Raw genomic sequence first — 25334 nt, 5'->3', positions numbered from 1 at the left:
TTGTAACGCGAATTGAATAGAACCAGGCTTCAACTATACCTTTGCTATATTTCAAGATTTTGCATGAGGGCTTGTGGGCAAAAAGCGAGTTCCCTTTTCATAAAATGCGAATGCACCCTTCCTTCCGCTATATCGGATGCAAAATGCGACACAGGAAGTTTCATTCACGATCCGAATTCACAGTTGCTCGTATTTTGGATTACATTCAGGCTTTTGTGAGAAGCTTTTCGACGCACATATATTGAATACGCATAGGCGTTATTATCGATGTTGTTTCATAGGCCTATACCTTGCTTTAAAAAAAAACACTGGTGTGTGAAATACAGTATAGTGAATATTTCGTCGTATTTATTGGAAAAAAAACGCCTTATTATGGGCGTCATGAATTGACAGACCTGTTTCCCAGGCTTTAGTTTAACTAAACTGTTTACCAATGCGATTCACTAAACGAGATACCTTTATACGTAGAAATTCTATAGCGTACAGCAGTTCACATCGATATCAATAGAGATTTTAGGAACCCACAATACTAGTCTATGTTGTGTAAAACCGCCAAACCGGATTATACAAAATTGTTTTACAGTCAACAGTTGCCATTTTGAATAGACTTTTGAGTTCGATTTGTGGAAAAAATAAGACAACTTTTATCAACGTGTGAAGTACAACTCCATAGGGATGTATTTTAACGCTTTTTGTGTCAGAGTATATATCCTATAAAGTATGTTTCAGTCAGCAGGCAGCACTTCGCTCATTTGTATGGAAAACTTATCTTGATTTTACAAGTTCAGGTTGGTGAAAGGCCTATAGGTTGTAGTTTGTGTTGCTGTGGATTTTTGCACTTTATCGTTACAAATGTCTGTCGAAAAAGACCAGCAAAAAGAGACCAAAGCAAAGCAGCGACCCAAATGGAGGAGATCAGTCGATTTTTTGTTCACCGCAGCTGGCATGTCGGTGGGCTTGGGAAATGTTTGGCGTTTTCCTTACCTTTGTTTCAAGAATGGGGGAGGTAAAAGTAGACCAGTGCTTTGCAAAAGTTCTATTTAGTAATTGTTGGTTGGCTTTTTATGTTAGAAGGTGCTAGCCTACTGTAGGCTTCTGAGATTTTTTGGTAATTTAGAATTTTTTCTAAAGTCGTAAAGACAACTTTTATCTGACATAACTAAGCGTACCGGTACTAAATGTTGTGTGTTGGATCTATACGCTGCTTGTAAACATTTCGCACAGAAGGACCATGTAGTAGAACTGTTATAAAAAAAAAAAAAAAAAAGTATGAAAAATGAACTTTAACATGATAAGAATCGTAAAGCCAAAAATATCAAGCAGATTGACATCATCTTGATTAAGACGTTACCAGTGCTGTAATGGCTTAAGTCAATGACTTGACTTAATTGCACTTAAGTCATTGTTTTGAAATGGCTTGTTATTTAGACAAATGTCTTGGGTTAAAATAAATTGTTTTCAATAAGCAATTATTTATAAAATTGCGTTATTTATCCGAATCTTTGCACATAAAACAATTTGCTAGCTGTATATTGCGTTTATGGTATTTTTTACTTGAGTTATTGCTCATAATCGGAGGAGCTTGCCAGTTTTCATAATTCGAAGCTTTTTTTGTGGCAAGGACTTGACTTGAAGTTGACTTGGGCAATAGCTGACTTGGACTGGGACTTGTTATTAATTCTAAACGACTTGACTTAATTGGACTTTATTTTACAAATGACTTGGCTGGGACTTAAGTCATTCAAAAATGACTTAAAAATGACTTGTTTACAACACTGGACGTTACTAAATTACAGATCCGTGCATAGTGTACCAATGAACCTTAACAAATGTTTAAAAAATTAACCCGTCACACACTACATCATTAAGCATAACTAAGAGTTACATATCTATACACCACTTACACAAGGAAATTCGCACAATCACTTTCCACAGGTGCTTTTCTTGTGCCTTACTTCTTCTTCGCCGCAACCTTGGCGATTCCGAGCATGATTCTGGAAACTTCGTTGGGACAAAAGTTCCGACAGGGACTCACAAAAAGCTGGGGTATCGTGCCCATATTTAAAGGTACGGACAAAACATTAAAAAATTTCAATGTCGGATATTTACTTCAATTGTTGTATCTAACTAGTGGTTCTTAAACCTCTTCCTACGGTTTTAGGCGTTATTGGGCAGTTTAGGCCTTATTCCTATAAATTTTGGACTTATTCCAACAGGCATAGCTCTTATTTAGACGATTAAACCTTATTTTGTCGTAAACAATAAAAAAATTGAATGATGGATATTACGTGTATTGTTGTGCTAATAGTGATTTTTCAGTTGGTTCCTAATCAGTTCAGTTATCTCCAAAACAGGTAATTTAACCATTTAGCAGGGGTAACTTGGACAAAGATACTATGACGCTGTTTGCCGCTTAATTACGAAAAGGAAGATATACAAGTCCTATTGTCTTCCCGATGGTAAAAATCTTTACCTTTTGCCTTTGTGCGTACTTTACCTTTTTTGCGTTGTACACCCCTTTTAAATCACCAACCAATCCTCGACTCGTACCCCTTTTAGAATTGCCTAAATAACATCACTATTGTAAATTTATTTTTATAAAAGTTAGTGATAACACAGTAACACAATATCAAAATGTAAGTTAGTTTTACGTTTAATTGAGCAAAATAATAAATTACAGTAACACATTTCCTGTCTCTGATTCAGTATCTTTCACCCCCTAGAACATTTCTCGCAGCCCTGGTTAAGAAAGCCTGATTTAAAAGATATAAAAGCTAAATTCAATGACTTGAATTAAGTGCACTTAAGTCACTGCTTTTAATTGATTTGACTTGACTTACGTCTAGTGACCAAAATGATTTAACTTGACTTACGTATGTTGGACAAACGACTTGACTTGGACTTAAGTCATTTTGTCAAATTCCTTGGGTTAAATATAGTGGTTTTATTAAGTATTTTTAAATAAAATTAGGGTCTTTGTCTCATTTTTTGTTCGTAAAGTACAATTCATGCTGGTTTGTTACTTTTAGTTGAGTTATTGCTCACTGGGCTGTTCACAACACTCGTAATGTGTGATCTCATATAAACTGATGCTACTGAAAGATCTAGCTAGCCGATTAGCAGTGTTGTAATGACTTTAGTCAATGACTTGACTTAAGTTATGTTACAAATGATTTGACTGGGCTGAAGTCATTTCAAAATAACTTGTTTACAACACTGCCGCTTCGCAGGCATAGCGTTCGCGGAAACGATGATCATGTTCCACGGCGTTATCTGCTATCCCATTATCCTCGCTTGGAGCTTTAAGTATTTGGTGAAGAGCTGTCAGTCTGTGCTTCCCTGGTCCACCTGCGACAACCCCTGGAACACCGCACGTTGCGTTACTTCCAGGTCGCTTGGCAACGTCTCCGTCACCAATATGACGTCATCAAATGGATCAGTTTCGTCGGCCACGGAATACTGGAAGTTAGTGCTTATGAGAAAAGCTGGAAGAAGTTTTAACTAAATATGCAATATTTGTGTTAACCATGACCTAAAATCAGTCTTCAGAACTATATTGCAAAGTGTATGAAAATAGACAAAACTTTTATCTCAATAATTTGAAATTAATTATTTTTAAATGTTCTAGCGTGTTTTTCTTTCAATTTTTTAAAATGTTTTACACCATCCACGTTTTCTTATGTTTTCAAAGTTACATCATCTTAAAGAATGTGTACAAGATTACTTTTTACACCAATATGGCGTCTTGACTTAGGTAGCCCTGAATCAGATGCTGAAGATTACGAATTTAAAGGATAAAACAACTAGGTCGCTTCTGCCTATAGTTGATCGCAAAAATAAAACCCTACAACGATCGCTTTTTCTCGTTGCATAGTCACGAAGTACTCAGTGTGACGTCAGGCATTGACGAGCAGGGATACTTGAAATGGGATCTTGTGCTCTACCTCGCCATCTTGTGGCTGGGATTTTACCTCAGCACTTTTAAGGGAATTGGGTGGACTGCTAAGGTAAGCACTAGGAATCACATTATTAAGGATTGTATCGCATTGTTGGGGGTAGTTTCCCTTCGACAATACCATCCCATGCTAAGGTGAGCAATTGGGATGTTCAATAACATCATGCAGGAGAGGTTACCTGAAGCCAAATCGCGATATGTAATTATTTCACATTTTGGCCTAGAAATCAGTTTTATATTTTCATCATAAAATACGATGTCATTGTAATAATAAATACAACAATTTACTTCCATTTCCCGAAAAGAGTGATATGTAATGATACCACATCATTGAGGGTTGTTTTCCTTCGACAATCCCATTCACTGCTAAGGTAAGCACTTGGGAATGTTCAATAACATCGTACAGAAGTCGTTACCCAAAGCCAAGTCGTGATGTGTTTGTTTTTGAACCAGCCATTGTTTCAGATTGTTTACGTCACAGCAACGGCGCCATTTGTTCTGATCGGGGTCATAATGGTTCGAGGTTTGACACTTGAGGGCGCCGCGGATGGCTTAAAATATTACCTCATTCCTGACGGCACAAAACTCATCAACCCTGATGTAAGTTGACGTCATAAACTGCTGAACGTTTATGTAAGTGACGTCACAAAACTAATGAAACCTGATACAATTTGACGTCATAAACTAATAAACCTGACGCGAGTTGACGTGATAAGCTTATGAACCATGGGGTAGGTTTATCATACTTTTTTCAGGCAGACTTGTTTCTACTTCCAAATCAATGGTAAATCGACAGGCTTTGTAATTCCTTAGTTAGTGGTCAACCAAATCAGTTTGTTTTTTGAAAACGAAACAATGTTGATACTTGAAACTTTTATTTTTTCACACAACGGTGACAATATTTGGTGAAAATTTTGTTTAGCTACGTTGCTTGTCTTCGATTTATGCTTCCCTTTGTTGCGCTCAAAATATAGAAAAAACGTTTTTCCCGATCTAACAGCAATGACTTATTGAAAAAAGAAGGCAGGTCTGCAGGTCACACTGTAGAAATAAAAAAATAACATAACCAAGGACTTAACGGTAAAAACTAAATATTTTGCAGTTTTAAAACCATAGAAACTTGCTGGCAGGTTTGGATAGCGGCCGCCACCCAAGTAATTTACTCATACGTTGTCGGCAACGGAGTGCTAGCTACAATGGCGAGTTACAACCGCTACCACCACGACATATGGCGGTAAGTGAAGTCCAAGGGTTTAATTTAACTTTAGCCAACCACTGAAAATTAGAAGGACAACTTGTTTTGCAGAGATTCCGTGATCATTGCCCTGATTAACAGCTGTGCCAGCTTCCTCAGTGGATTTGCGGTCTTCTCAACTCTTGGATACATGGCACACTACCAGGTTTGCAGTGGGACAGAAAGAGTTTTAAGTGGTGTTTCTTTAAGGCTGTTGGAGTTTAGGGTATTGGTACAGGGTTTAAACGTATAACTGGCAAAAAAGGGCCATCATAGTAACACATCTGCTTCTTTTTGACCAAAATAGTTGTTTCAAAGTAAAGTTTAGCTGCAGCGATTGGGTCTATAACATTAGATTCTCAGAAAGATATAAATACCTGTAGTAGTCAAATTTTGTTCACTTATAATAAAACCAATATTTGGCTGTCGTTGAAGTGCACGCCATTGAAGTAACCAAAGTATGACAGCCGTTTATGAGGTGACCGGTTAATAAGAGAACAATAGGCTGAAGTTGTTTCAAGCATAGTTCACTAAGAGTCTAAGACGAGGTTATAAATAATTAACCATCAAGCAATGATGTAAACAGTCAAAGTCTTTTGTAATAAATAACAAGTCAAGTCCCAGTTCAAGAAATAAGTTGCACAAGTCAAGTCATAATTAGAGAAAGTCAACTTCAAGTCACGTCTTGTCGTATAAATAAAAATCATTAACTTAAGTCATTACAACGTTGAATAGTATCCCATTGAAGTAATGAAAGTATGACAACCGTTTACAAGGTGACCGGGTAATAAGAGAACAAAATATAGGCTGAGGCTTCGAACATAGTTCAATAAAACGAGGTTATGAAAAACTAACCTGAGACTATCAAGGGCAAATAACCTGATATTTTCATAAATAACTAACCAGAGACTAACAAGGGCAAATAACCTGATATTTTGGTCGTCTTTAGAACACCACAGTTGACATGGTGGCTTCATCAGGGCCAGGTCTAGCTTTCATCGCCTACCCTGAGACCCTCTCGTTGCTCCCCCTTCCTCAACTTTGGAGCGCCATCTTCTTCGTCACTTTGCTCCTTCTCGGCTTCGATTCGCAGGTGAATATTTGACCTTGAAAGTCGCGGTTTGACCTTCTCGTGTGTTTGCCGTGAGGAGTACAATTGATGAAAAGTCAAGCTTAAATATTCTTATTAAACTTTTTTGTCCAGCATATTGTTCCATTTTTGTACTTTATACTGTACATTTTTTGTACCATTTATTATTTCTGGTTGCATTTGCAACGGATATTTTTGCCATGAATATGTTGATTTTAGTAATAGCTCATTCTATTTAAATAGGCCTATAGTAATATTTCAGAATTTGAAATACTTGACTAAAGTATTTTCCACCAGCTAAACTTCCTTTCGTCTTTCAGGCACAAGACTTGACTTGGACAAACATTTTCTTCGTGTATATTACGTTTCTGTTGTTTGCTGATTAAAAGTTAACGAATTCTAATCATTTAACTTTATATTTTGACATAGCCTAATTAGCTTGACATTTGATTTGACAGTTACTTAATATTTTTTGCAGATGGCTTGACTGGGTCTAATCATTTGTCAAAATCATTTCAAAGGCTTGTTTATAACAGTCTACCTGCTTCTGTTTTAAAATTATCAATTTGATTGCGTAAACTTTTTTTCGTTGCAGTTTGTGAACATCGAGAGTTTCATGGCGTTTATCTTTGACAACATTCCGCGACTGAAACAACACAAGAAAGTTGTCCTAGCAATAACCTGCCTATGTTTTATGGTTATATCCCTCTCTATGGTAACCGAGGTGAGAACATCGAATATTTTTACTGAAATTAGTTGGCCTAGTATGCCGAAAGCCATAGCAGACTCATCGAATCTGTCGATCAATGATGCAAGCAGGGCAGGTTAAAAACACAACTAGTCTGCAGTGTGGTTCGAACTCACGACCTCCGGTCATACCAAGACCGTCGCTCTACCAAATGAGCTACAAAGGCTCCGATAGGAGCGAGTCGAGAAGCAACCATACACCAATGCTTGCTACATTCTGTTAGTACACGCAACTTCCCATTAGAAGGAATTTACAGTATCATATCATTATTCAATGAAACATACATACACAAATGTGTGGGTACAACTGTGATCTGGCCCTTCTGAAGCTGCTCATCGCAGACTCACCTGTTAAGCAGCTGACTGCTATATCTTGTTCGCCCATCATGGCCTTGAGTGTATAGTATGAGGATCATCATCAATTCGGGTCCAGCAACTAAGTCATGGAATCCTCATGTGATCTAGCTCTGTTGGAGTAGTTTTAACGAACGATTACGGCAATCTTATAACAATATACCGGGGTCTTTGAAAGGCTATTAACGGAAAAGACCAGATCACAGTTTCTGTATTGCATGGAATTCAGGCAAAAGTAAAAAATAGGTTGCACTGGTCATTTAGACCAAACACCGTATTATAAAGTTTTACCGTTTTGCGATAATTAACTGGAATAATTCACTTAAAATATCAGCAATAGAGAAACACATTTAACGCGTTGCACTTGACGTAGAAGGGTGACATAGAAGTGTTCTTATGCACCAGGAGTAAACCATACGCCAACACTATTTTGCCTTTAAGGTGGCGTAAACGTATGTTTCAAGAAATAAAAACACACATTACACCTTTGTGCGCCGGAAAGGTCTGTCGAAGTATTTCAAGATTACAACGGCCAAAACGCAACACCACCCTAACCCTTGGGGGACATGAAAACTTTTAAAAATACCACTTTAACAGAAAGAAGTTCTATTGAAAACTGGATAAAGAGTTATTCGAAACGTTCACAATGATACAAACTTCTTTATGGGTTTTGATACTACGACTTACTACAAGCATCAACCATAATGCTCCAAATAACAATTAGTTTTGATCAATCTTGTACAACTTTAACACTAATTTACTTTCTTTACAGGGCGGCGTGTATGTGTTCGAGATATACAACAACTACGGGGTTGCTGGTTGGTGCATGTTCTTCATCATTCTCTCCCAGCACGTGGCCATATCCTGGTGCTACGGATTCGAAAGGTGGTGGGCAGATTTGAGCGATATGATTGGAGAAAAGTGGGGGAAAATGTGGCTCAAGATCTGCTCCAAGTACTTTGCGCCAACGTTGTGCTCGGTAGGTTCAAAGCAGTGTTGTAAACAAGTCATTTTTAAATGACCTAAGTCCCAGTCAAGTCATTTCCAACTTAACTTAAGTACCAGTCAACGTACGTTTTGAATACCTTTTATACGTTTTGAATACCTACTTATTCTCGATACCTACTTCTCTATGGGCTTTGATATAATCATTACGTCCTACTACAACCTCCAACCATTATGCTCCAAACAGATGGCAAAGCAAGTCTCAGTTCAGGTCATTGCCAAAACGCTACATCCAAGTCACAGTATTGGCATCAAAAATAAATTTGAAACTTACAAAATTAGTAAACGTGTTACATTCGCAGCGCTATTTCGCAGGAAAAACACCCACGGAACAAACAGCAAGTTAACATTTATTACACTTAGAATTGGCTGTTTTGTTCTAAAAACAAGTGTAGCTACTCCCTGTCGATAACTAGCGGTGGTTATATATCTGCGAAACTAAGTTGACATGTATTAAGTTTGTCACCAAGGCCAGTTTACCAGGCAAGCACCACGATGAACTCATTTGGTGTCAGATTAAATCGCGATGCTTTTTGTCAAAAATACCAGGTATCGAAATGGGAATAAAATATGAAGTATCAGACATCCCTACTCAATATGTATTAGCTGCAGGGTCGGATTAAAGGTAACATAAGAATGTTTACTAGAGAAGGGCCTAATTTTGCAAACCAAGCTTTGAAAGGTAATAAAAATACGCACATATTGATTCGACTCAGTCATTGGTTTTTAAGCAAAAACTGTACTGCACTGTAACACTATTAGCCTCACAAAAATTTAACCTTAAAAAATTGGGGGACGATTTTTTCCAAGGTCTAAATCTATAGCCTTAGTAGCCTAATGGTATAACCGGCACTGAATAGCTGTGGAAATGTTTGTTAGCCTAACTTTCCATCAGTAACGCCATCAGTTAACAAACAAATGTTAACTTTAAGGTGATCACAGTCTACTACCTTGTGATGCACAAACCGCTCACCTATCAAGGTTACGTCTATCCTGGCTGGTCGCAAGTAATTGCCAACCTAATGTCGCTTAGTTCGGTTGCCATAATACCCGGCTATGCAATCTACAGGTTGGTGAAATGCTGGAAGAAAAATAAGGACTATAAACAGGTATGCTATTTAAATTCGTTTAAGTCACAAGAATTTTTATATGTGCCGAAAAATACATTTCGGGACCTATCTTGTTTTTGACCATTTTTGGAAATTTTCACAAATGGCGAAGGGTCGTGTGTAGATGCAGTTTTAGGGATCTGCCCACCTAGGGGCCTTCAACTGGGGTAAATAAATCGTATAAGGGTTACGTCATAATACAAAAATGAGTGACGTCATCGTGTAAGTTCTTTTAGCTCTATACCCCTATCTAGTTTGATTACAGTTTTAAAAATATACGGATTCAAAAAACATCTTTTTAAATGCCCCCACTCGCCATTTGCATTAAAAGTTAAAAAGAAAGAACGTTTATAAATAAAGACCGATGTTAAACAAACAACTTAAAATTATTAAAAGTTTATTTTAAGTTCACTTGTGATTCATTCCATTTAGGGTTCTGTTGTAACCACAACTTTTCATTCTTAGGCCCCTGAAACTTCTTTATGGACCCAAACTAGTCCGAAAACCTAATTTAGAGAACCACTGAGTTTAACGTGTTTTTCTACTTTTAAACAGCTCTTTCGGAACTATCCCAAATCGAAACAGGAGGAAGAAGTTAGAATGAAATATTCTTTGGATGACATTTCTTTGGATAAATCCGTTGTTCTTGTTGAATGAAAATCAAACCAATTGCTAAATTATACTTTGTGTTTTATAAACGGTACCTGATATTTTCGACAATACCAAACGATGTAATTACTATGCCTATTTGGAAAATGTATATACAAAATAAACTTTCAAAGTATATATTTTTTCGTGGTTGTAAACGCTCTTGAGCTTTTGATGGCATTTGATGGCTTTGTTTTTAAATTACTGCTTTCAAATATTTTTAAAAGTTAGGAAACCATTTATTAAGTTAAAAGTCATAGCTGAAATATTTATGTCAGTTTGGTGTTGGATCGGCACCGATACCACCTGAATATCGGACACGTACCGATACTACCACAACACAACCAGACATCGGCAAACACAAGGGGTATTACGTCACATACCGAGGAAGTATTCAGGATTTCAGGGGGGTGATTCTCTACAAGTAGGTCTACAGTTTTAACTGTGAACCTGCGTTTTTCCATTTTTTTTCTGGGACCCAAATATTAAGCTTAAAGTTGACATCGAAGCTTTGGAGACCCGATTCTCAAAAATTAATTATTTTTCTGTAAGTGAAGTGAACCAAGCACAACAATACACTTGGCGTCGTGTATCGGCCCAGATTCGATATTATCGGGCATACCGAATTATTTGGTATCGGATCGGCACCGATACCATTCTAGTATCGGGCAAATTAAACTACCACTTGGCATCGGGTATCGGCTCCGATCCGATATTATCGAACATCTTTATTGAAGTGACTGGGAGCAACACAACCGATTGACTGGTTGCGTCAAAAGTTGATAGAAAAAGAACATAAAAGAATTTATAATTCCAAACTGCAATGGCAATGGCCAACAGGAAAATGAATAGTGACAATGCTTTTGTGCACAACGTGAGCAAACATGTGTACGGTCCGGATATGTGTGCACACTTTAGATAGGTTAGTGTCAATGTGCTTAATTTAAATAGGTATTAAAACTCAAAGTGTTCGCTCCAATGTATTTCTCAGCGATACCGTTTTACTTTGCGGATAAGACAAATGTTTCATAAAATGTACAATGGCTCTAAAACAATATACAGTGACTATAAAAAAGCATACAGGGGCTCTAAAGAAAAGTATACAGTCACTCTAAAAAAGTATACAGGGTATCTAAAAAATACAGTGGCTCTAAAAAAAGAAACAGCATTTATAAATCAAGTGCAGATCAAAAAACATAAAAAATATTTACAATTTTTGGACTTGTTTTTAGGATAGGTTTGACTTACATTTTAGTCCAATGATGCTAGGAGGGAAATGAGAACATATAATGTGGTACTGCAGTTCACTTGCATGTCTAATTATTTTAATCGAAATTCAAGAATAAATGTTGGGAATATTTTAAAAATATATTTTCACCCTGTTTTTTTTGTTCCTGTGGCAGCAAACAGAACCAGTTTACTCACACAAATAAAAGTCACAGTAGGCTACTCAAGGAATGTTATTTGGTTTTCCCTAAAACAACATTTAATTACTTGGTGAATTAGCGTCAAACGCAATTGACACGCATAACATGAAGAGACTATTTACCTTTGAAGATATAGTCATAAAACAATCTCACATTCAATCTGGTTCGTAACACAGAAGAAATAAATCAAAAATTTAAAAAAGTTAAGAATACATAATTGAACCTTATATTCTAAAAGAGCGATAAAAAACTTTAAAAATAAAAGCCGTCTACTTATATACCAACAATCATACTTTACGAGAAAAACAAGAAGTATAATAAATCGTTACAAGCGCATTACTGAAAAACACGTGAATAGAAAGAAATAATATTTAAAATTACTTTAAGTATGACTGGTATAAAAATTAACACATATTCTAAAAAAAAACAGGAATGTAATAGTTTTTGGCAACTGTGGTTAACTAAGTAAAAATACTCAGTGGAAGAACTACTTATAGGAAGATACTTGCTTAGCAAATTCATGATGCATAAGTAAAAACTGTACGATTAAGGTTTGACCTAACCAACAGTTTAACTACCTGACGGTAAAATATCAACACCGAATTATATAAAACTTTTGAAACCCGAAATACAAATTCCCCTGCTTTTAAGCTTTTAATCACTACCTTCAACGATAGTTTGAATACGTGTTGAACGCAGAGAGATACTCCATCACTACAATGTAGATGTACATGAAGACATCCTGCAATATAAAAGTTAGATTGCTAACTTGTGTTTTTCATTTCATTTTTTATAATAAAAAAATGAAAACAAAATAAATCAAAAGGGTATTATTTTACTAAAAGACCCCTAGTACTCATAGCGCACATTCACACTAATTACAAGTTATCTAAATATACATAGGCTACAACTGTGAAAGGTTACCTTATTGTCGACCATGTTTGGCCTAAGGTCTCTCAGATCCTTGACTGTTCTGACCACATCTACTTCATTGTGCGCCTTCAAATGCCCCAACACGTTCACCAGTGCTATAAATGTGCCGGTTCGTGTGCAGCCATTTCTATAGAAAACATCCCATTAGATTACTTCTTGAAATTTGACAGATTTTGGTTAGCAATATGCTTACTCCGCTGGATGCATCTTACAGCAATTTCCATCTACCATTGCTGTAATGTCTTAAGCCAATGACTTGACTGAATTGCACTGTTTTCAAACAAGTCTTTTCGGATAAATGACTTAACATAACTTAGTCTTTTGAACAAATGACATTTCATGAGGCAGTTTTTTTTAAAAGTTGGGCTATTTATCCCAAGTTTTCCAGATAAAACAATTTGCTTGCTATTTTGTTGTGCGTTACTTGTTTTTCAGTTCAGTTATTGCATTTAATCGTACGAGATTATGAATTCTAATAGTTTAATTTTTGTTTTATGACAAGGATTTTGACTTTAATTATCGCTTGACTGGGACTTTAATTTATTTGTTTAGAAATACTTGACTTGGACTTAAGTCAATTGAAAATGACCTGTTCACAACAATGTTATCGCTATATTGCTACACAGAAAGTGGCATGTGCAGTTTTCGTTAGCTCACTGTATAACTTGAGCATAAAAATTGATGCTTGTAATCACCTGCAGTAGACCAGCACCCTGCCTTCTGGGAAGCTTCGGTGCAGTTCTTCAACCGTCTCTATACAGGACACAAGTGCCTGGGCTGTGGACCACTGGTGCAGTTTCACCAATTTCATGTCACTCGTCATCTGAAAAACATTTCGTTATCAGAAAATCAATAATATTGGCGATTAGCAGAAGAGTTCTACCAAAAATCTAGTTTTGACAAGTTTCAAACGCGAGCTATATTAGCTCCTGGTAAGTGATGGCCGGCCTCATATAGACTGTCTCAGTGAAAAGATGCTTTCTGCGCCCTGGATGAAATAAATATTAAACCTTTTAGGTATAAATGGGTGTATTTTTACCAAAAATGTCCATGCATTTTTAAATGGCATTTTGCCGCAATGCTCAAAAGTATTGGGATAACATGTTAGACGTATGGATACCGTCAGTAAAGCAGGGAATACGACCCTGCTAACCACTGATATTACACATGGTTTTATGCTGAGCGAAAACGAATCCCTATAAGACAGTGGAAAATTGCCTCACAATTGTGAAATGCGGTTGTTGCGGTTTGCGCTCCATATTGTTCCCGGGTTGAAACTCCGGTCATTCAATTAAACAGTCTGTTGGATTGTGACCTGCTGTGTGTATTCTTCAAACTGTCAACATATTGCTATACTCGTGTTTCGTAAATTGCTTAAAATTTCCTGTTTTTCTTTGCGTGGCAGAACCGCAATGTTATGAAATTTAATTAACGCCATCTGGTATAAAGTATATAAGGGATTTCATTTTATACCAAAAACCACCAGTCTCAAACTGTTCACTTCTGGAGTCTAGATCGCGTACGTTAGAGGTAATTATTGTACGTATATCGCAAGTATACCTGTGAGTACTGTTTGTTTGTTTATTTGTTTGTTTATATGGTTCTTCGACAAAGAAAAAAATATATAGAAATAAAACTATAAACTTGTGGCAATTTCAAATATTAAAAACACACAACACAACCGTTGGTTGAATTTGACAAACTTTAACACAATGTAAACAAAATTTGATGAAGCTGCATTGATTTAATTTGCAACTTATTGCAACTGATAATATTTCATCCATATTAACAACGCCACACTGATTTAAATTCGTCTTTTTGCCTAAAAACACCATAAAGTAATTGACTGAACTTAAATCTGACACAGCGAAATAGGCTTTGTTTTTTACCATTATTTAGTAAACGCTATTGAGCAATTTACCCTTTCTATCGAGAAAGTCCCAGAATGAGTCATGTATTTTAATTCACCAACAATATATGCGGATTTACCTGCAGAGGTCCGCTAATGTTCACTTTCAGATCAGTCATTGTGACGCTGTTATTTTGAGCAATTGTTGGTTGTGATTCGATGCTGATGCCGCTAAACTCAACTTTACTTCCTCCTTTGCAGTTTGCCACGGCGTCTTCCTCGCTTTCCTAATTAATACAAAGACGACTGTTAGCTTCTAAATTTGGCTTAGTGCAAAAACTTCAAAAATAACCATATTTCTCTAGGTGAATACCAGTGTTGCAAACAATTCGTTTTAAAATGATTTAAGCCACAGTCAATTTATTTGCAAAATATCTTAAGACCAGGTATTTCGGAATAAATAGCAAGTCAAGTGATTATTGACATAGGTGAAGTTTAAGCCATTGTCATAGCACGTCAATTGGCATCAATAATAAATAGTAAACTTGTGCAAGAAGTAAATTCATTCCGTTCCAACACATTGCATTTTTCGCATTAAATAGTTAAATTAAAACCCAATTTAACAAAAATGTACTTGAAACACTTAAATTTAGGTCATGCCATGTGTTGATCCAAATAACTTGGGTTAAGTAAATTCAATTAAAATCATTGACATAAGTCATTGCAACATGGAAAATATTGCGTTTAATTACCAACCATGCTCTAATTGACAGTTTCCAGTAAATCGGACCGGAACTAATACAATCAAATGGCATCATTAAGTATCGGTTTTCATCCGATAATGACAAACAATTCCTTCCATGATTTCGCATCAGCTTTAAATCAGTCAAAACAACTGTCGCCTACAGTGCTTATTCACAATTCGACCCTTAAACGAACATGGGGGGGGGACGGTTTTAGACCATCATAAAAACAAAAACAAGTAGACCTACAGTTTTAAGTGTGCATCACATTGTTACTTACAGCCTCCACAGCCTTAAGTCATAACGTCCTGCCTTAAAGGTGCTTAACGCTTGACTAACCTCAAGGCAAACCACGATGTTAACTTGTTGCTCCACTGCCGACTTCCAAAACTCATCCTGGCTGTCGTTGTCAGGGCAACGTGACGCAATAAAGTTGATGGAGCACGAAAGGTCCTGTTGGGAAAAGTGAATATCTCGGTAAGTCTACAGAATTAGTAGAATATAAATTGACTTTGTAATTATATATAATTTTTGTCGAAAATGCATCATTACTCGCGCGATACGAAGATTGTAACGGTTCCTCTATAAAACTAAATATATTCGTGCCGTTAAAACCAGGTTTACGACCAACGCTACGTTTTCTACCTTTTTTGAAAAAGGTGATTTTACAATAACTTTTTAGAAGCTAAAGCAAACTTTAGCTTAACAATCTGAAAACATTACATTCTCACATTTTAATTTTATTAATTTGTTTATTTTGTAACACACATGTGATGTGATTTACTATCGGATCAGACGGTCTTAAAAAAATACCGGGCATTGTAATCGGAAAAAAATACCTAGTAGTAGACATCTTCTCACGACCCTAACGATTGGTTAGCTTCCCCGACTCAGCTACACAGGATAATCGTGCCAGAAAACTATGAGTCAATCTGTCTACTACGCCTTGATTGTACAGAGAAAACTTTAGTCGGAAAAAAATACCTAGTAGTAGACATCTTGTCACGACCCTAACGATTGGTCAGCTTCCCCGACTCAGCTACACAGGATAATCGTGCCAGAAAACTATGAGTCATTCTGCCTACTATGCCTTGACTTTACAGAGAAAACGTTAGGGTTCGGAGTACTGTATATATGTGGTTAATCGCTGTTCATTGCCTATTCAAAATAGACGTACATGTGGTTTAATTTTGCAGCGCTACTTTATAATTGACAGGAGCTTAGGCGACCAACTCACCTCTATAAAGTGTGCGTCGATTTTGTGGATAGCTTGGTCCTTTTGGTTCCACGTTGAAACTTGCAACTTGGCATCTGAAAAAAGGGAACATTTTGGGTGAGACTTTCTGTTGTTAACTAAGTCAATGCAAATTCAAAGCATACTCTAACATAGGCATTTAAGTTTTAATTTTTTCAACGATACGTCAATTTACAATATAATTTATTATTGCTAGTAAATTGCTAGTAAAACTTTGTGACCAGGTCCCGGAATAAACTGACGTAATTACAAACTATGTAGTTGTACCTCGTACCTTTTTTTGATTATTGACATATGGTAAGCTTCGTATGTGGATAAACCATAAAATGACAATAAAACATTTAAGTTATGTATATTGGATAATGGGTATATTGTACTTACAAACCATCGGTTGATTACCAAGGACTTCCGCTAGGAGGCGATATTGCTCCGATGCTATTTTGGATCTAAGAGAAAAATCATTTTTAACAACTAGTATCGCAGTTTCCGTGTTTCAACATTTTACGATTAACTGTAGAGATGATACGAAACTAAAATCCAGTTGAAATGAAACTCAGTACAGCGATCCCCCTAAACAGCGATCACGGTAGAGAGTTCTATTCCTCTATTTTTAAAATTCAAACTTAGTCGTTATTTTTTTTGTCAATCTAAAATAAGCTAAAACCCTGCTATAGGCACAGCGAAACAAACTAAACCCTGCTATACTAATGTTTCATATGCTCAAGCAGAGCGTTGTTAAATCGACATATCAACAAACTGTGGTGTAACACCGGGTAATGAAAAAGCTGCATCACAAGTGAACTTATCTTTAAAGTTGTTTACCACTACGTTTTCCAATTGGCACATATAAGCCACTAGGAGTAAAGGCTGCATTACAAGTAAATTTTACCCCTTGACAACTCTTTTTTCATGACGGTTTGTAAGTGCCTTATCAAAGTCAAGAGTTGCTGTAGCTGGATTTAAGGCACGAGTACAGTAACAATAAAGTTAGATCTCTGCTTGAGTTTCCGCAAAATAAATTTATTTTTGTTGATTCGTTCATCCTATATCAGGAAAAATGTCTTCCTGGTCGTAACAAATATGTTGATTAATTGAAGTTACAAGTGATTTAATCACTTAAAGTTCTGATTCTGATGGAAGTAATTTTTACCTCTTAAAATATTTGTTTCAGCAACAAATTCTAATTGCCATAACAAACCACCAAAAGTAGTGAATAAAGATTTATTCCACCTAGGCTAGAATACATAGAATACAGTTAAACCTTTTCGGTTTCCGAAATAATAGATTCGGATGCAAAAATGAACTTGAAAACGATTTCATTGTCCTTCTAATCGCATACAACAAATATTTCACCATTTATGTATTCGTTCTTTCGTTATCATTGGGGTCACATACTTATGTTTAATAATTAACGTCACAAGTGATTTAAACACTTACAGTTCTGATTCTGGCATTGTCTGTAGCTCGCTGGCCGTCTTGGTGCAATCTGGAATCATCTCGTGTTCCATTATCAACTTGTAGATGAACACGTACTGGTTCTGAATGAAACAAAACAACGAAAAGTCTAATACAACTTGTACAAAGTCAAGAAATAGCATGTCGGTTAATTAATATGCATCCATCACTTTCAACTATCGAGGCTGTTAAGGTATTACATGTTGGAATTAACTCGGCTAAGAAGTGGTAAGGGCATCAAAGCCTATACAGAATGGGTATAATTTTGAATGACGAAATGTATTATTTTGAATGCTAAGTACTTGTGTATGGGCTTTGATATTATTACTACGTCTTACTGCAAAAGCCAGCCATTGCTCCAAAGAACTCGACCGGGTTGCAGCGACATTGCTTACCGAGTAATATTGTACCCAGTGTTGTAAACAAATTATTTTGAAAGTAGCAGAAATCATTTGTACAATAAACATATATTATCGGCCTTCAATATTTCTTTTCGACAAGCGTTCTTCATCGAATTGCAAATAACGATTCTTTATAAATATATTGCCGATTTTTCCTAATTGTACTTAATTGTACAGAGTTTTGATATGGTAGGAAACTGCACAGTTTTAATGGACTCATTACTAAAATATTGCAAAAACTAAAAAGCAGGTGTTGACATAGAATGTTTATCAAGCCTATGTAAAAGTAGGTTGCATATTTTAAATATCAGCCAGATTAAAACAATACATTATTTAAAGAATCCCATTTCGAACACACAGTTAGCAATTGTTTAGTATTCTACAAAAGCAGGACCTATGGTCGTGCGTATGATTACATCAGACAAATCAAGTTCTTCAGTCAAAAGCAGGCACTAAAGCTGGCACCGGACTACGACGCGCTTTGGCCTTGGCCTAAAATTTATCGAAATGGGGAAAAAGCCGACCTACAAAAACGTAATCCATATTCGCACGGAACGCCAAAAGTTATTGCGTTAATGCAGTAAGAATAGGCAAAAAATACAGTTGGGGGCATGCGGATTTGATATTCTCGATTTGCTATTCTACATTAGAAACCTATTATTCTGGAATAGCATGGGAAACTTGAAAAATCCCCACAAGATTGGAATCATTTAAGTTCCGCGTCCGTGCTGTTGCGCAAATGCAAGGCAAATCAAGTTTGTTCGCGGACAATGTGTTTCCGCGCATTACTCACAGCACGTGAGTTGCTATTTTCGAAGGGTGCTTGCCAAAATGGCGGGCGACATTTTGATAAATCATCTGCGTCTAATTTTAGATGGTCTGCTGATTTGGCAGTTTCCTTAAACGCTTCAGTTAGCGCTTAAATTTCTCCGTATTGATGTTTGATACAATCGGATCAAAACTGATACCCGATTTCAAGTGGCAGTATCGGCACTCGTCCGATTCTATGGTGGTATCAGTGGTGATTCGTTTAAATGAATATAGGCATTTCAGCCTCGATTAGCGAACCAACGCATCAATTCTACCCTAAAGTTAAACTTAGCAAAAACAATGGGATAAAAACTGGAGTTAACTAATCGTCTTAAGGCAACTCTTGGCCCAAGTAAGTTATAGTGAACCTGAAAACAGACATCCTTGAACGTTTCAATATAATGTATTTTGCTTGTTTGCTCATAGTAATGACGATATCAGAATTGTATCGGATTGGGTCGCATTACTTTTTGTTTAAACTGAAACAATCATTTGCCCGATGTATATAATATTGTTCCAGATGCTGTATACGGGGTGATCTATTTTACCCGAGTCTACGTGTTCAGTCAGTAGTACAACGGTCCCGATTTGGCCGAAGGTCAAGAGTTCGAACCTCACCGCAGGTTATTTTGATGCAAAGGACTCAGAAGAGACACGTGATATGGCGATTTCTGGACTTTTTCCCAGTGAGTCTGCGTGGCTCAGTCAGTTGTGCAACCATCCCGATTAGGCCGAAGGTCGTGAGTTCGAACCTCACCGTAAGTTTGCGTTATGAACAGGATTCAGCAGACAAACGTGCTATGGTTGTTCCTCAACCAGCTCCCCTCTAAACCTGCGTAGCTCAGTTGGTAGAGCAACGATCTCGGTATGACCGTAGGTCTCGAGTTTAAACGTGACTGCAAGATAGTTATTTTTTAGCCTGGGCTTGGTTGCACTACAATCCGGATTGAGCTGACTGGTTTCGGTAAGCCTTTTAAAGGGCACCGCGTGATTTTGTTCAAAATATCGGGTATAGGTATTGAAATAAAATGTGAACTATCGCACACCACACTTCCTTTTGTGACTTACTAGAGTTTGAACCATGTCAGTGCGGCAGTTTCTCATCTCCAGAACAGCTTTTGGGACATCGACCACACCTTGGTCATCCAATTGATCGCACAGAACGTCCATGGCGATGTAGGTGCCTGTTCTGCCCACTCCAGCGCTACAAGCAGCAAAAAAAATTATAAGGAGATCACATTTAAACAACTTCAGTTTATATTTCAAGAGCGGATCGAGAGTAACATGTGGTCATGGCCCTCCAAACTGTGTTTTTGGCCTCTAACTGCGTAAATGACAAAGAATCTGGATTATGTTTCGGTTATGTCTTAGCCTACTTTAAAATCGTTTCAGCCCAAAGGCGTGGTTCGTCTCATCGCACCACCGAAAACGAAAGTTGGCAACTTAAACGAAACAAAGTGGCTCTTCGCATTGCGCGGATAGATAAGACATATACGTAAAATAGATTTTGTATTAAAAACTACCACCTCCTCAACCTAAAACTTACCAAAATAAACGAACCGTGTGGTGTCTTTAAGGCTACTTTTTTGTTTGTCACGTCTAAATGTAACTTTGTGACATGTTATGCCTACATTTTGTGACGTCATGCCTGAAAAGTGTTGCCATGCCCCTCGAACAAAAATCTTATATCCGCGTTAACCTGGTTTAGAGATGTGATATGTGAGCTACTTTTTGTGGTATTCCTTATAATTTGGCGAAACAGTTGGGCAGGGAAACAGTAAGGTAGGCTGGTTAACCGATTTTTTGATTTCCTAGAAAAATGGCGTGAATGTTAAAGTTAAGGGGATGGAGTGTCGTGTTACAACCTAAAAGTAGTAATAGTTCGCCCGAAGGATAACGAAGTTAGTTGCTTATAGTGACAAATATTTTAAATGGCAAAATAACATGGGTAAAAACATCAAGGTGTTTTCAATCGAACTTGACAATAAAACAGGATAAATGTCATGGTCAACACAATGACTAAAGGTTTACATTTTTTACACTACGACACTTTCTAACCAGATTAATGTAAGCTGCACTGAAAATAAAATGAAAGATTATTCGAACACATTTTGGGAAAAAACATGGGGTTATCCAAAGACGTTTTAATTTGTAAAACAATTGAAAGACACTTGAAGATCCCAAGAATTTTTGTCACCTCTTGTTTATAGTTACCTGCAGTGAACGACTAGCGGAGTTCTTTTATCGTGGGCCCCTTCCACCATTCTCCTCAGGTAAATCATGTTCGAAGTTGTTGCTGGAATACCGTGGTCGGGCCAAGTTGTGAACTGGAACTGAGTCACGTCCCGCGTTTCCTGAAAAATTATACATTACGTTTAAAGAAACAGCCTCCATATACAAAACTTATGAGAAGAAGTAACTGGAAATAATTATGTTTTCAAGGGAATTAGAAATTTTGACTGATAGTCGTATTTGTCTTAGTTTTCGGTTGATAGCCTTACGTTGAAAATTAGCTTGCACTGCTGATAAACTGTAATTTTTTGGAAAGAAAAGAAGACAAGACAAGACATTTAATTCCCGGCTTAAATAGACTCTTCCATGGTCCTTAATCTTGGGTTTTACAGCAGTATTTTAGTATGTGCCAAAATGTGATTATCAGGATGTACTCGTGACGATGTTGCACAATTTGTCACTAATTTTTTTTATACAAGTGTTTTGATGGGATAGTTATTTGACCCTATTTGCAGTTTTTTATCACATTTATATTCATGCAATAAAACTCTCTTTTTCAACTGCCCGTAATTTTGTGAATAAGTTTTTCCAATAGGGTTTAATAAAAAAATTATACTTTTAATCGGTAACAGCACTAAATAGCAAAAAGTACCGTTAGAATCAAACTAGAAACAGGTTTCAACTCCGATTCGATACTATAGGATATTTTAACAGTAAAAATAGTTTTAATGTTTTGTGTTAACAGTTTTAAATGACGAAATGTTACGGTTATCTTACTTTTTCATGTTGCACTCTGAATTTTCTGACGATGATTCCATAGAAAGTGTTTTCCTCTATTGTGTGTATCGTGACACTCCCATGCTGTGCAGAGGTGCCGTGATCTGGCCAATACATCGCACATTTTTGCTGTGTGAAACAAATTGTTGAACATCAGTTTACTTAAGATATCAGTGGTAGAATGACTTCACAAGTACAATTAAGCTGTGTGTAGGGTGCACTTCAGTCACTGTTTTCGTGGGACTTTACACGATACAAGTCTTTTGAGCAACATGACTTACCGTGACGAAGTCATTTGGTCGAATGTTTTGAGTTAGACTTAATTCATTTAGGCCAAAAACTTACATTTTCATAAAAATGGGTTATTTTTCACAATTTTTAAAGGTGAAAAAAAACTTGCTTGCTATTATGACCAACGCTATTATCAATTTATGATATATGAGTTTAGAAGCAACGTCGGTAAATAAATGGATTTGCGATATTGCAAAGAAAGAATAAAACCGTGTAGTTTTTTAACAAGCAGTCAAAAGCGCTCCTGCAAACCAACGTTATTTATTTGCGTACTTTTTCTTTTTCCTTTAATCCAGTCAACATGACGATGATTGAAGCATTTTGTTGCCAAACCATCAGCCAGAAGTCTCCCATTGTATTTGGTTTTGGTCCTTGAGATGCAATAAACTTCCTTTGCATTTTGTAGCCCTGGGCAAATTTACACACTGCTTGTACTCCCATATAGTTACTTGCAGTGTTGTATCTACTTAAGTCACTTAAGTGCACTAAGTCACTGTTTTCAAATGGCTTAACTTAAGTCTTTTGGGAAAATAGATTGACTTGACTTAGGCACTTTGAACTTAAGACTTGACTTTGAGTTGAAAAATTCAGGCAAATGACTTGACTTGGACTTCGGTAATTTAGACAAATGACTTTAATTAACCTTAACTGTTTTCTTTAAAATATTTGTCATAATTAGTTAACGTCAAAATTTGTTTTGGGTTTTTTCTATGCGAAATATTGCTTGCAATGTAATGCATTTACCAGTTTTAATAGTTTAGTATTTTTTTTTATGTCAATTACTTGACGTAAAATTGACTTTTAACAGCTAGAACCTAACTTGGGCTTGACTTGGGATAACTAATAATTTAAAAATAAAAATTACTTAACTTGACTTCAGTTATTTTGAAACTCTTGTTTACGACACTGGTTACATGTATGTTAAGTATATTGCACTTACGTCAATAACAGATGCGTTTATGTAATCATTCTCACATCCATTCAGAACAACACGAGCGTGATCATCTGAAAGTTACATCAAGGTTTATATTTTATTCACGATGTTTGTGCTTTAAAGTGCGTTCTTTCACTTACATGGAAAGATGTTCTTGTATCTGTTTCTCTCCTTGTTAACTGCCAGTTGAGAACGAGAGTTGGTGTGCTTGATGTTTTGGCACTTTTTCAACATTTCCTGCAAGAAAAGTAAAACAAGAATAAAACCAGGAAGTCGAACCGTTTGACTTTTCCGGTTCAGGTTCGGTTCGGGTTCAAGGACTTTTTCGAAATACGGTTCAGTTCCAGTTTCGGTTTCGAGCAATTTTAAAATTCCGGTTCAGCTCCGGTTCGACCATCGTTATTTTAAAACCGGTTCATAAAGTTTCGGTTCGGATACAATATAAGTTGCGTTAACTCTAAAAACGTGAGTCAATAAATGTAGAGACTAATCTTTGAATTGTAAGAAATTTAATCTAACTTATGTGACGTATAAAAAAAACAACAACTCATTGATATATATGAAAAATAAAAAATCAATGTTTTATTTAATTAATATTAATATTTTTTTCATAAATTTCAAATTCTGGAGTGAACCATTTTTTTGACAGGTTCGGGTTTGGTTAAGGTTCAGGTTCTTTCAAAATATTCGGTTCAGTTCCGGTTCAGCTACTTAAAATCTTACAAAAAACTGTTCAGGTTCGGTTACGGTTGACAAAAAATTGACCCAAAACTGGTTCAAAAAGTTCCGGTTCGGTTCCGGTTCGACTCCCTGAATACAACACGTTGATTTAAAAAAGATTCTTGCAAAACTCTATCTTAGGAAGATCCGATATCATCGGACCTAAGCCAGGGGAGTAAAGTAAAATAATTTTCTTTCTGGAACACATAAAAATTTTCAAAGATGACGTCACAAAGTTTCGTCACAACAGAATGTCTTTAACAAGTAATTCTAGGTAACCCGAGTTTATCATATCAAGTAGTGCACTAACATGCAACCGAAACCGAAGTTTAAAAACATTTGAGCAGATGGCCAGATGACCTGGTGAAAAACAAGGATATTTTTACCGTACGGCGCAATGGAAAAAATAATTTTACTGAAAGAACTTTTCGGACCGTCCGTTTTAATTTTAACACTAACACGAGTCGATACCCGAAGCAAATTTTAGTATCGGTTCTGGCTAATGCTAGGGTGGCATAGGTACCCATTTATTGCAGGGGTTTTATCTATAGCTGGATATATTGCTTATTTCCTGAAGATCATTTTGTTCAAAAAAATGAAATTCCCTAACTTAACGTAACGTTTTTAAGATGTAAAGAAAGCAAGTTAGGGATAAATGTAAACACCACATGTTTCTATATGATCCAATTTAAAAAAATGTTCTTATATGACCTAGTTTTAGATATTTTGTTAAGTTTAAACTTAAGAGTGAAGGTTCGTATCGAATAACAACAGGGCTATAATAATCTTTTCCAAACAATGTCGTGTGTTGATATTGACATCCTTAATCCAGTTACCTCGTATTCCTGCTTGAACAGCTTGCGGTTGTTCAGCAGCTTGTGTTCATAAATCGCTTTCATTTTGTGTTTTATCACGTTAACATTCTCATACGTATCTTGAAAAAACAAAAAGAAAAGCATTAGCATTTTACTTTGTTTAACTACAATTACAATCTTACCAGCACCAGGCATAAAACCATCGTTTACTGCAATTTCGTACGGGTTTTCCAAATCCTAAAATAATAATTTTATATTTTATAATAAGTTAAAGGTAAAGGTTTTAAATTGTAGTCTCGGTAGCAATAACATTGCTATTACAAACTGCAATATGGTCAACTTTGTTTATACTTGTATATTTCTAAATCTGAATATTATAAAATAATTGTATTGTAATGTTGACAAGCTTGCACAACCCTGCCTCTCAGGTCAAAATAGAATTAAAGGCGTTCATTTTTTAAGGTATTTTAAAGTTGCTTACCTCTCCGTGAGTGTGTCCATTGGAAGGGTTTACCGCAACGTTTGCTGTTCCATTATCCACTAAACACAA

At 36.3% G+C, this 25334-nt stretch overlaps 3 protein-coding genes across 3 annotated transcripts; 1 reads left to right on the top strand and 2 right to left on the bottom strand.

The window, feature by feature from the left end:
* The first annotated feature begins 852 nt into the window (after positions 1-852).
* On the top strand, positions 853-10151 carry LOC146139310 (sodium- and chloride-dependent GABA transporter 1-like). The gene is made up of 12 exons (XM_083392393.1): positions 853-1006; positions 1936-2067; positions 3231-3465; positions 3875-4007; positions 4421-4555; positions 5086-5189; positions 5262-5355; positions 6139-6282; positions 6875-7003; positions 8153-8359; positions 9318-9494; positions 10050-10151. Exons 1-12 carry the CDS (start codon positions 853-855, stop codon positions 10149-10151), a joined length of 1746 nt encoding a protein of 581 aa, XP_083248519.1.
* Positions 10152-12219: 2068 nt separating this feature from the next.
* On the bottom strand, positions 12220-14625 carry LOC146139309 (receptor-type tyrosine-protein phosphatase alpha-like). Its single transcript, XM_083391849.1, has 4 exons — positions 14492-14625; positions 13198-13325; positions 12494-12629; positions 12220-12311 (listed from the first exon to the last, which is right to left on the bottom strand). Exons 1-4 carry the CDS (start codon positions 14528-14530, stop codon positions 12237-12239), a joined length of 378 nt encoding a protein of 125 aa, XP_083247975.1. The 5' UTR covers positions 14531-14625; the 3' UTR covers positions 12220-12236.
* A 745-nt stretch (positions 14626-15370) lies between these two features.
* On the bottom strand, positions 15371-23483 carry LOC146139308 (receptor-type tyrosine-protein phosphatase alpha-like). The gene is made up of 10 exons (XM_083392392.1): positions 23390-23483; positions 23256-23320; positions 22589-22723; positions 22025-22153; positions 21230-21369; positions 20084-20219; positions 17787-17887; positions 16731-16795; positions 16332-16405; positions 15371-15547 (listed from the first exon to the last, which is right to left on the bottom strand). Exons 1-10 carry the CDS (start codon positions 23481-23483, stop codon positions 15371-15373), a joined length of 1116 nt encoding a protein of 371 aa, XP_083248518.1.
* Positions 23484-25334: the final 1851 nt, after the last annotated feature.

The sequence above is a fragment of the Ascidiella aspersa genome, chromosome 6 (assembly GCF_963924565.1).
Source record: "Ascidiella aspersa chromosome 6, kaAscAspe10.2, whole genome shotgun sequence".
NCBI classification, from domain to species: domain Eukaryota; kingdom Metazoa; phylum Chordata; class Ascidiacea; order Phlebobranchia; family Ascidiidae; genus Ascidiella; species Ascidiella aspersa.
This window is presented reverse-complemented; position numbering and strand designations above follow the sequence as displayed.